The sequence below is a fragment of the Littorina saxatilis genome, linkage group LG16 (assembly GCF_037325665.1).
Source record: "Littorina saxatilis isolate snail1 linkage group LG16, US_GU_Lsax_2.0, whole genome shotgun sequence".
NCBI lineage: Eukaryota > Metazoa > Mollusca > Gastropoda > Littorinimorpha > Littorinidae > Littorina > Littorina saxatilis.
In genome coordinates, this window is record NC_090260.1 from 41,493,158 (window position 1) to 41,504,956 (window position 11,799).

An 11,799-nucleotide genomic window follows, 5' to 3' on the forward strand; every position below is an offset into this window, starting at 1 on the left:
GATGTTTTGTGCTGTCTTGTAATGTTTTGTGCTGCCTTGTGATGTTTTGTACTGACTGCCTTGTAATGTTTTGTGCTGCTTATTAAAGCGAACTAGCTGTGATAGGCATTCGGCAAAAATTAAACACAGAATAATTCACAACCAGTCCATATTGGGAACCTGCGTGAGCGCCTAATATGGACCAATCAAGAGGCCAAGACGGATCATTGCAGAAAGCCCACTACACTTCAACATAACGTGATACAACTTGGTGTGCATTGCGTTGCCTTGTGTTGCCTTGTGATGTTTTGTGTTGCTTTGTGATGTTTTGCACTGCCTTGTGATGTTTTGTGTTGCCTTGTGATGTTTTGTACTGCCTTGTGATGTTTTGTGCTGCCTTGTGATGTTTTGTGCTGCCTTGTGATGTTTTGTGCTGCCTTCTGATGTTTTGTGCTGCCTTGTAATGTTTTGTGCTGCCTTGTGATGTTTTGTACTGCCTTGTGATGTTTTGTGCTGCCTTCTGATGTTTTGTGTTGCCTTGTGATGTTTTGTGCTGCCTTGTAATGTTTTGTACTGCCTTGAAATGTTTTGTACTGCCCTGTGATGTTTTGTACTGCCCTGTGATGTTTTCAATCAATCAATCAATGAGGCTTATATCGCGCATATTCCGTGGGTACAGTTCTAGGCGCTCTGCAGTGATGCCGTGTGAGATGAAATTTTATACGGCCAGTAATTGCAGCCATTTCGGCGCATATTTACCTTTCACGGCCTATTATTCCAAGTCACACGGGTATAGGTAGACAATTATTAACTGTGCCTAAGCAATTTTGCCAGGAAAGACCCTTTTGTCAATCGTGGGATCTTTAACGTGCACACCCAATGTAGTGTACACGGGGGGAGGTTCGGACACCGAAGAGAGTCTGCACACAAAGTTGACTCTGTGAAATAAATTTCCGCCGAACCTGGGATCGAACTCACGCTGACAGCGGCCAACTGAATACAAATCCAGCGCGCTACCAACTGAGCTATATCCCCGCCGTTTTGTGCTGCCTTTTGATGTTTTGTACTGCCTTGTGATGTTTTGTGCTGCCTTGTAATGGTTTGTACTGCCTTTTAATGTTTTGTGCTGCCTTGTGATGTTTTGTACTGCCTTGTAATGTTTTGTACTGCCTTGTAATGTTTTGTTCTGCCTTGTAATGTGTTGTACTGCCTTGTATTGTTTTTTGCTGCCTTGTGATGTTTTGTGCTGCCTTGTGATGTTTTGTACTGCCTTTTGATGTTTTGTACTGCTTTGTAATGTTTTGTACTGCCTTGTAATGTTTTGTTCTGCCTTGTAATGTGTTGTACTGCCTTGTATTGTTTTTTGCTGCCTTGTGATGTTTTGTACTGCCTTGTGATGTTTCGTGTTGCCTTGTTATGTTTTGTGTTGCCTTGTGATGTTTTGTACTGCCTTGTGATGTTTTGTACTGCCTTGTAATGTTTTGTACTGCGTTGTAATGTTTTGTACTGCCTTGTGATGTTTTGTACTGCCTTGTGATGCTATGTGTTGCCTTGTGATGTTTTGTGTTGCCTTGTGATGTTTTGTACTGCCTTGTGATGTTTTGTACTGCCTTGTGATGTTTTGTGTTGCCTTGTGATGTTTTGTGCTGCGTTGTGATGTTTTGTGTTGCCTTGTGATGTTTTGTACTGCCTTGTGATGTTTTGTGTTGCCTTGTGATGTTTTGTACTGCCTTGTGATGTTTTGTGTTGCCTTGAGATGTTTTGTGCTGCCTTGTAATGTTTTGTGTTGCCTTGTGATGTTTTGTACTGCCTTGTGATGTTTTGTACTACCTTGTGATGTTTTGTACTGCCTTGTGATGTTTTGTACTGCCTTGTGATGTTTTGTGTTGCCTTTTGATGTTTTGTGTTGCCTTGTGATGTTTTGTGTTGCGTTGTGATGTTTTGTACTGCCTTGTGATGTTTTGTACAGCCTTGTGATGCTTTGTGCTGCCTTGTGGTGTTTTGTGCTGCCTTGTAATGTTTTGTGCTGCCTTGTGGTGTTTTGTACTGCCTTGTAATGTTTTGTGCTGCCTTCTGATGTTTTGTGCTGCCTTGTGATGTTTTCTACTGCCTTGTGATGACTTGTACTGCCTTGTGATGTTTTGTGTTGCCTTGTGATGTTTTGTACTGCCTTGTGATGTTTTGTGTTGCCTTGTGATGTTTTGTACTGCCTTGTGATGTTTTGTGTTGCCTTGTGATGTTTTGTGTTGCCTTGTGTTGTGTTTTGTACTGCCTTGTGATGTTTTGTACTGCCTTGTGATGTTTTGTACAGCCTTGTGATGTTTTGTACTGCCCTGTGATGTTTTGTACTGCCTTGTGATGTTTTGTGCTGCCTTGTGATGTTTTGTATTGCCTTGTGATGTTTTGTGCTGCCTTGTGATGTTTTGTGCTGCCTTGTAATGTTTTGTGCTGCCTTGTAATGTTTTGTGCTGCCTTGTGATGTTTTGTACTGCCTTGTAATGTTTTGTGCTGCCTTGTGATGTTTTGTACTGCCTTGCAATGTTTTGTACTGTCTTTTGATGTTTTGTGCTGCCTTGTGATGTTTTGTACTGCTTTGTGATGTTTTATGCTGCCTTGTGATGTTTTGTGCTGCCTTGTGATGCTTTGTACTGCCTTATGATGTTTTGTACTGCCTTGTGATGTTTTGTACTGCCTTGTGATGTTTTGTACTGCCTTGGGATGTTTTGTACTGCCTTCTGATGTTTTGTGCTGCCTTGTGATGGTTTGTGCTTCCTTGTGATGTTTTGTACTGCCTTGAGATGTTTTGTACTGCCTTGTGATGTTTTGTGTTGCCTTTTGATGTTTTGTACTGCCTTGTGATGTTTTGTGTTGCCTAGTGATGTTTTGTACTGCTTTGTAATGTTTTGTACTGCCTTGTAATGTTTTGTTCTGCCTTGTAATGTGTTGTACTGCCTTGTATTGTTTTTTGCTGCCTTGTGATGTTTTGTACTGCCTTGTGATGTCTTTTGTTTTACTTGTGATGTTTTTTGTTGCCTTGTGATGTTTTGTACTGCCTTGTGATGTTTTGTGCTGCCTTGTGATGTTTTTAGCTGCCTTGTGATGTTTTGTACTGCCTTGTGATGTTATGTGTTGCCTTGTGATGCTTTGTGTTGCCTTGTGATGTTTTGTACTGCCTTGTGATGTTTTGTACTGCCTTGTGATGTTTTTTGTTGCCTTGTGATGTTTTGTACTGCCTTGTGATGTTTTGTGCTGCCTTGTGATGTTTTGTACTGCCTTGTAATGTTTTGTACTGCGTTGTAATGTTTTGTGTTGCCTTTTGATGTTTTGTGTTGCCTTGTGATGTTTTGTACTGCCTTGTGATGTTTTGTACTGCCTTGTGATGTTTTGTGTTGCCTTTTGATGTTTTGTGTTGCCTTGTGATGTTTTGTACTGCCTTGTGATGTTTTGTACTGCCTTGTGATGTTTTGTACTGCCTTGTGATGTTTTGTACTGCCTTGTGGTGTTTTGTATTGCCTTGTGATGTTTTGTACTGCCTTGTGATGTTCTGTACTGCCTTGTGATGTTTTCTACTGCCTTGTGATGACTTGTACTGCCTTGTGATGTTTTGTGTTGCCTTTTGATGTTTTGTGTTGCATTGTGATGTTTTGTACTGCCTTGTGATGTTTTGTACTGCCTTGTGATGTTTTGTGTTGCCTTGTGATGTTTTGTGTTGCCTTGTGATGTTTTGTACTGCCTTGTGATGTTTTGTACTGCCTTGTGATGTTTTGTACTGCCTTGTGATGTTTTGTACTGCCTTGTGATGTTTTGTATTGCCTTGTGATGTTTTGTGCTGCCTTGTGATGTTTTGTATTGCCTTGTGATGTTTTGTACTGCCTTGTGATGTTCTGTACTGCCTTGTGATGTTTTGTGCTGCCTTGTGATGTTTTGTACTGCCTTGTGATGTTTTGTACTGCCTTGTGATGTTTTGTACTGCCTTGTGATGTTTTGTACTGCCTTGTGATGTTTTGTGTTGCCTTTTGATGTTTTGTGCTGCCTTGTGATGTTTTGTACTGCTTTGTGATGTTTTATGCTGCCTTGTGATGTTTTGTGCTGCCTTGTGATGCTTTGTACTGCCTTATGATGTTTTGTACTGCCTTGTGATGTTTTGTACTGCCTTGTGATGTTTTGTACTGCCTTGGGATGTTTTGTGCTGCCTTGTGATGTTTTGTACTGCCTTGTAATGTTTTGTGCTGCCTTGTGATGTTTTGTACTGCCTTGTAATGTTTTGTACTGCCTTGTGATGTTTTATGCTGCCTTTTGATGTTTTGTACTGCCTTGTGATGTTTTGTGCTGCCTTGTAATGGTTTGTACTGCCTTTTAATGTTTTGTGCTGCCGTATGATGTTTTGTACTGCCTTGTGATGTTTTGTTCTGCCTTGTGATGTTTTGTGCTGCCTTGTGATGTTTTGTACTGCCTTGTGATGTTTCGTGTTGCCTTGTGATGTTTTGTGTTGCCTTGTGATGTTTTGTACTGCGTTGTGATGTTTTGTACTGCCTTGTGATGTTTTTAGCTGCCTTGTGATGTTTTGTACTGCCTTGTGATGTTATGTGTTGCCTTGTGATGCTTTGTGTTGCCTTGTGATGTTTTGTGCTGCCTTGTGATGTTTTGTGCTGCCTTGTGATGTTTTGTGCTGCCTTGTAATGTTTTGTGCTGCCTTGTGATGTTTTGTGCTGCCTTGTGTTGTTTTGTACTGCCTTGTAATGTTTTTTGCTGCCTTGTGATGTTTTGTGCTGCCTTGTGATGTTTTGTGTTGCCTTGTGATGTTTTGTACTGCCTTGTGATGTTTTGTACTGCCTTGTGATGTTTTGTGTTGCCTTGTGATGTTTTGTACTGCCTTGTGATGTTTTGTACAGCCTTGTGATGTTTTGTGCTGCCTTGTGATGTTTTGTGCTGCCTTGTGATGTTTTGTACTGCCTTGTGATGTTTTGTACTGCCTTGTGATGTTTTGTACTGCCTTGTGATGTTTTGTACTGCCTTGTGATGTTTTGTGTTGCCTTGTGATGTTTTGTGTTGCCTTGTGATGTTTTGTACTGCCTTGTGATGTTTTGTTCTGCGTTGTGATGTTTTGTGTTGCCTTGTGATGTTTTGTACTGCCTTGTGATGTTTTGTGTTGCCTTGTGATGTTTTGTACTGCCTTGTGATGTTTTGTACTGCCTTGTGATGTTTTGTGTTGCCTTGTGATGTTTTGTGCTGCCTTGTGATGTTTTGTGTTGCCTTGTGATGTTTTGTACTGCCTTGTGATGTTTTGTACTGCCTTGTGATGTTTTGTGTTGCCTTGTGATGTTTTGTACTGCCTTGTGATGTTTTGTACTGCCTTGTGATGTTTTATGCTGCCTTGCGATGTTTTGTGCTGCCTTGAGATGTTTTGTGCTGCCTTGTGATGTTTTGTGCTGCCTTGAGATGTTTTGTGCTGCCTTGAGATGTTTTGTGCTGCCTTGTGATGCTGTGTGTTGCCTTTTGATCCTTTTGACTGACTTGTGATGCGTTGTGCTGCGTTGTGTTCTATCCGTATGAATTTACGAAAGGATGTGCCTTTGTGCGTGAAAACCGAGCGTGATTCGATCGAGAGATTATAGCTGGGTCGGAGAGGACGGCCCAGAGAGCGTATTATTAAAGGCACAGTAAGCCTCCCGTAAACCATCACAGATACGGTCAGGCTTTTACACACACTACAAACACCCTTTCATTTAAACACTCACCGATTGAGAACATCCTAGGTGCCCTCCGTAAAGAGCGAACAATTTTCAAAGAATTTATTTTTGCGTGGTTTATCTTACCCCTGAGCCATCGTGAACCCGTGTGATCCAGTTTCCCTTTTTCACAATGTAGTCGTCAGTTAGTCATTTGAATGCGACTCGATGTGAGCTTATCTACAATAGCACGTTTTTATACACGAAACAAACGGCTGTGGTTCACAAGAACTCTAGCGATGGCTTTTGACTGTTGAGAGGAACGGCGATATGCCGCATAAACCGTCGTCTGCTACGACCCTTGCGTGACCCTGCTTCCGGGCTTTTCTTTTTTCAAACTTTCACAACTTCGAATTGCACTGATCTTGTCTTGATGAAAAAAGAATTCTTATATGTTTGTGTAACAAGCTGTCAATTTATTATTTAGATTTTAAAAGTTAGGTCTAGCGCAAAAACGCACCACGGTCCAAAAACATTCTGATAATCATCGATCCACGGCTATGGCCAGTTTAAGGGAAGTAACTCATTTTTGACCTGAGTTCAGGATGGGTCCAAAAAGTGTTCGAGACAATCTGCAAAATTAATTCTTGAAAAATTGCTCGCTTTTTACGTAGGGCACCTAGGATGTTCCCGTTTGGTGAGCGTTCAAATGGGAGGGTGTTTGTACTGTGTGTAAAAGCCTGACAGTATCTGTGATGGTTTACGGGAGGCTTACTGTCCTGGCGTGATTTCCGGGATATTCATAACAGCCGTCCAGCACCAAAACGAGGCGCCATTGTTGTAAAGGGCCAAGTCCACGAAAATAAATTCTTTGAAAATTTCTCACACTCGACAGAAAGCAGCCAGGATGTTCCCGTTCGGTGAGCGTTTAAATGGAAGTATGCTTGTACTGTATGTAGACGCTCGGGGAGCTCTGTGATGGTTTACGGGAGGCTTACTGTGCCTTTAAAGAATAACATCCGATGTTTATCTTTTCGTGGTCGTGCATTCAACTCAGATTTTGACACCGATTGCTGGAGAACATTGCGCAGAAAATTATATTAATTTTGTCACCTTTCATAGCTGAATAGGGTATAAAACGCAGGTCATTTCGGGCTAACATTGCAACAGACCAACGGGCCAAAGTCTCAAAGAACTCGTATGTTGGAAGAACAGTCTAGACGACCATGGTATGTATAAATGTAGTTTACTTGTTGTTCTTGTTGTCGTCGGACGTCGTCTTTGTCGTCCGTTGACGTTGCTGTTGATGTCATCGTTGACGTTGCTGTTGATGTCATCGTTGACGTTGCTGTTGATGTCATCGTTGACGTTGCTGTTGATGTCATCGTTGACGTTGCTGTTGATGTCATCGTTGACGTTGCTGTTGATGTCATCGTTGACGTTGCTGTTGATGTCATCGTTGACGTTGCTGTTGATGACATCGTTGACATTGCTGTTGATGTCATCGTTGACGTTGCTGTTGATGTCATCGTTGACGTTGCTGTTGATGTCATCGTTGACGTTACTGTTGATGTCATCGTTGATGCTGCTGTTGCACAGCTCTTATTTCATCGTCCTTTGTTTGTACACTCTCTCTTTGATTTCCTTGTTATTATGGAAGTCTGTATTCGCGCAGTATTTCGTGTTCGCCATTGGGTCTCTGTGTTTGTTAGTCTGGCTGGCACCCTTCCTCTTTCTACATCTTTTTTTTTCCAAACAATTTTATTCAAATAAATAACAACAATTAACAATATCTCATACAATGAATAAAATACAACTTATCGAGTACAACAAGCTAACTTTTTTTAACGTTTTGTTCTTCGAACACTCACACAAAAATGCTTCTTATCTGTAACTGCCTATTAACAATACTTTCCAACGGTAAAAACGAATTTGTTTTTTATATACACTAACGCACATAATTCCGATTAAGATAATGTGGTTCAATTTATACATAGTTGCCTTTTTCACCATTACAAAATGCATACCAAATAAAACATCACTAACTTTCAAAACAATCTTAATTTCTAAAGTACGAAAAATAAATTCTTCAATAAACTTCCAGAATTTGTATACAACCGGGCATTCAAAAAAGAAGTGTTCAATGAAATCAGTTACATCACAACAGTAATTACATTTATTAGTTTCCGTTACTTTCATTTTACACAGGAGAATGTTGGTCGGATAAATGTTGTGCATAATTTTCCAGTGTAAAACTCTTAACCTAGTCTCTTGTGTTGACTGATAGGCAACTATCCAAGATCGTTCATCAATTTCTACATTAAACTTTCTCTTCCAAAATCCTCCGGAACATGGTACATCTGTTTTCATATTATATATATATATATGAAGTCTTATATCGCGCGCGTATCTCCAGACTCGGACTCAAGGCGCAGGGATCTATTTATGCCGTGTGAGATGGGATTTTTTACACAATACATCACGCATTCACATCGACCAGCAGATCGCAGCCATTTTGGCGCATATCCTACTGTTCACGGCCTATTATTCCAAGTCGCACGGGTATTTTGGTGGACATTTTTTTATCTATGCCTATACAATTTTGCCAGGAAAGACCCTTTTGTCAATCGTGGGATCCTTAACGTGCACACCCCAATGTAGTGTACACGAAAGGACTTCGGTTTTTCGTCTCATCCGAAAGACTAGCACTTGAACCCACCACCTAGGTCAGGAAAGGGGGGAGAAAATTGCTAACGCCCTGACCCAGGGTCGAACTCGCAACCTCTCGCTTCCGAGCGCAAGTGCGTTACCACTCGGCCACCCAGTCCTTATATATTAATAATCTCTTATATATTCATAATCTCTTTCCTATATTCTCTGGCACTTAACACATTTTTGCTGTTAAACAGTGGTAAGGTAATACAAACATCATCAGTCATATTTACAACATTTTTCCTCATAAATAATGACACAGCAGCTTTTACAACATTACATTCAAGAATTCGGTTTGGCGAATATCCAATCAAATCACATATATCTTGATATGATAATATGTCTCCCGAACGTACAATGTCAGTTAATACCAATACACCTCGTTGTGTCCAACTTTCAAAAAATAAAACTTTGCCACTATACGTTATGCATGCATTATTGCATAATAAAGTCGGCCCGACTGTCCCAGGGTTATTATCCAGCCAATATTTTAATACTGCTTTCCAAAAGTGTGATTTCACTAGGTCTAACCCTTTAAATCTTGCACTGTTTACATTCGATAAGAAACATTCAAAATGCTTTCCAAAACGCAAATACATCATCTTTGGAGTGAAACTCCAATTATCATTTTCATTTGATGTAGTCAGTTGTAAAACCCATTGTAATAAAAAATTTGCATTTGCCTAATATTGATCATTTTTAAACCACCTTTTTCAATTTCAAAACATAAAACGCTTCTTTTCACCTTTTCAAGGGCCTTCCGATTACAATCTCTTTTTCGCCACAAAAATCTAAACAATAAGGTATTGACTTCATTCAAAACACAGTCAGGTAATACAAACGTTTGCATAATATACACAAATTGTGAAATTAAAAACGTTTTCACAATACATATTTTCCCTATAATGCTCAAATTTCGCTTCTCCCATGCACAAACCAATCGCTTAATATTTCTTATTCTTCCAGTCCAGTTATCTTCTACACCCAAAATCTTCAACTTTTTCTTCCAAACAAAATTATAAAATGTTTCATCACAATGTTTCCTACTACCCAACCACATCGCCTCAGACTTTCTCTTATATGTATCCTTAAGCCTGAAAAGCTAGAAAAGTCATTCATTATTTCAAGTGCATAATACATATCAATCTCATCCTTTAAAAAAAAGGGTGATATCGTCTGCATACAGAGCAATTTTAATAACGGTTGCAATATCAACATTATTCCATAACGAAATTCCTTTAATACGTCTACACTGTCTTATTTTTGATGCCAGCATTTCAATGGCCAGTACTAAGGCCAAACATGAAAACGGGCATCCTTGACGAATCCCGGCTTTCACATCAAAAAATCATACAACCATCCACAATACTGCACTGAGCTAACCGTGTCGTTCATTAACACAGTCACCCATTGAACAAACTCTGGCCCAAACCCGAATTTTTGAAAGGCTTTAATAATAAACTCTTTTGAAATACTATCGTACGCTTGAACACAGTCAATTGCGACCAACAGACCAGGTTGATTTAACTCGTGTGACTGTTCGATTACATCATCAATTAACCTTAATATTGTAGATACTTTTCTGCCTTTAACATAACCGACTTGATCTTTTTGAACAATATCACCAATAACGCTTCCTAACCTTTTTGCCAAACACTTGGCTATCAGTTTATAATCGCTGTTTGTAAGGGAGATGGGTCTCCAGTTCTTTAATTCATTTTTAGGCAAATCCTTTCCCTTGTGTATTAGGGTAATGGCAGCTTTGCGCTGCGTGGAAGACAATTTTCCATCGTCAAAACTTGCATTAAAAGACGCAATTAACAATGTTCTGATGCGGGTCCAAAACACTTTCAAAAATTCTACAGTAATACCATCAACCCCAGGGGCCGACCCAGATTTCATTTGTTTAAGTGCAGCGAGAGCTTCGTTTTCAGTTCTTCTTCTTCTGCGTTCGACGGTTTCATTTGTCGTAGTAAGCGTAGACATCCGGTCTGCTCCCCGCCTAATGGCCGATGTCTTCCGTCTTCGGGGGACTACGTGGGTTTAAATTTGGAGTGGTCCTTCTCCTAGAGGAGTTTCCTTGCAGGGATAGTGAGCCTCCTCTGCCCTCGTTTTAATTTTGGAGTGATCTTCTCCTAGGACAGCTGCCTTCCAGGGTTGACGAGCCTGTCCTGCCCGGCTATTTAAACCATAGTTGGGGGTTGGTTCGTGGGCACCAGGGCGTATCCACACGCCGGTGGGCCTGCATGCCACACGTCTGGGGGCCAACCTCCTCCGAGTCCTTGTAGTTCAGCCTGGGGCCTTTCGGTACCTAGTTCACGCCTGTCGTCACGATGGAGGCACTACAAAGGGCTTGCTGTGGAGAGGTTATGTACTGGCAGGAGAGACTGACGCAAGCTGCTCTCTTTTCGCGTTGTCCTGAAAAGGATAGTGCTAGCCAGCGGTGAGGGCTGAAAGCGAGAGGTGACAAGCACAAAACACTTCGCCAACACACTAGACACATCACACAACCATTTGACAGGCTTTTCAGTTATTAACCCTTCACACTCATTTCTCTGAAAATCTGAAATCTGTAATGTTGTCACATCAGATAAAAACTGATCCACCTTCTCGTCCATGTTTTCAACGTTTACTTTTTTTCTGTACAAATCTGCATTGTACAGTTCACTGTACTTTTTTTGCGCGTTCAAGATTTCACGCTGGTCAGTTATTACTTCCCCAGATTCACACTGTATACTGTCCATTATCTTCGCATTTGCTCTGGCTTTTTCAAGGTTGAGAAAATACTTTGTGTTCTTTTCTCCCTGTTCTACCCACTTCGCACGGGCGCGTACTTGGGCTGCGCGAGCTTTACACTGCTCAACTAATTCTATTTTTAACTTAAGGTTCTCACGCTCGCATTGCATTCCACAGTTATCTGGGTCATTCGCTAACCTTGCATCCAAATCATTTAATTCAGCATACAACAAAACAATACCGTTTCTTCTTTCAACGCTTTTCTTCTGCGCGTACTGCATTGCATAATCTCTTATTTCACATTTTAACAGCTCTCACACGGTTTGATAATCAGTATCGTTTATAAAATCATATGCGTGATTTTCAATCATTCAATTCATACCATCAATGAAATCTTTATCCTGGAGGAGAGAATTATTGAATTTCCAGTAACTCGGGCCTCTGTCAATCTCAGATAATTTGAGTTGCACAGAACAACCTCTGTGGTCGGAAAAGGGAACAGACAATAAACAACATTCCGTAGTTCTATCAAAAAGTGTTGCACATGTAAATACATAGTCAATTCTCCTAGCCAGGCCAGGCCATGTTGGGTTTGATGCGTGCATGCCTGGTTTTCTCCTGTAGATGGGTGTCGGCACAGAAGGTCTGCCCGCTGTCCTCAGCCAACATGCTCCGTCTTCATGGCAGCTCAAATTTTTTATCG

The 11,799-nt window shown here is 40.7% G+C and overlaps 1 protein-coding gene across 1 annotated transcript in view; it reads left to right on the forward strand.

Moving 5' to 3' along the window:
• Positions 1 to 6,719: 6,719 nt before the first annotated feature.
• Positions 6,720 to 11,799, forward strand: part of LOC138951077 (uncharacterized) — a 21,974-nt gene continuing 16,894 nt past the window's right edge. The window contains exon 1 of the mRNA XM_070322741.1: positions 6,720 to 6,877. Within this exon, the coding sequence (XP_070178842.1) occupies positions 6,875 to 6,877 (3 nt within the window). The 5' untranslated portion in view covers positions 6,720 to 6,874. The remainder of the gene's footprint in view (positions 6,878 to 11,799) is intronic.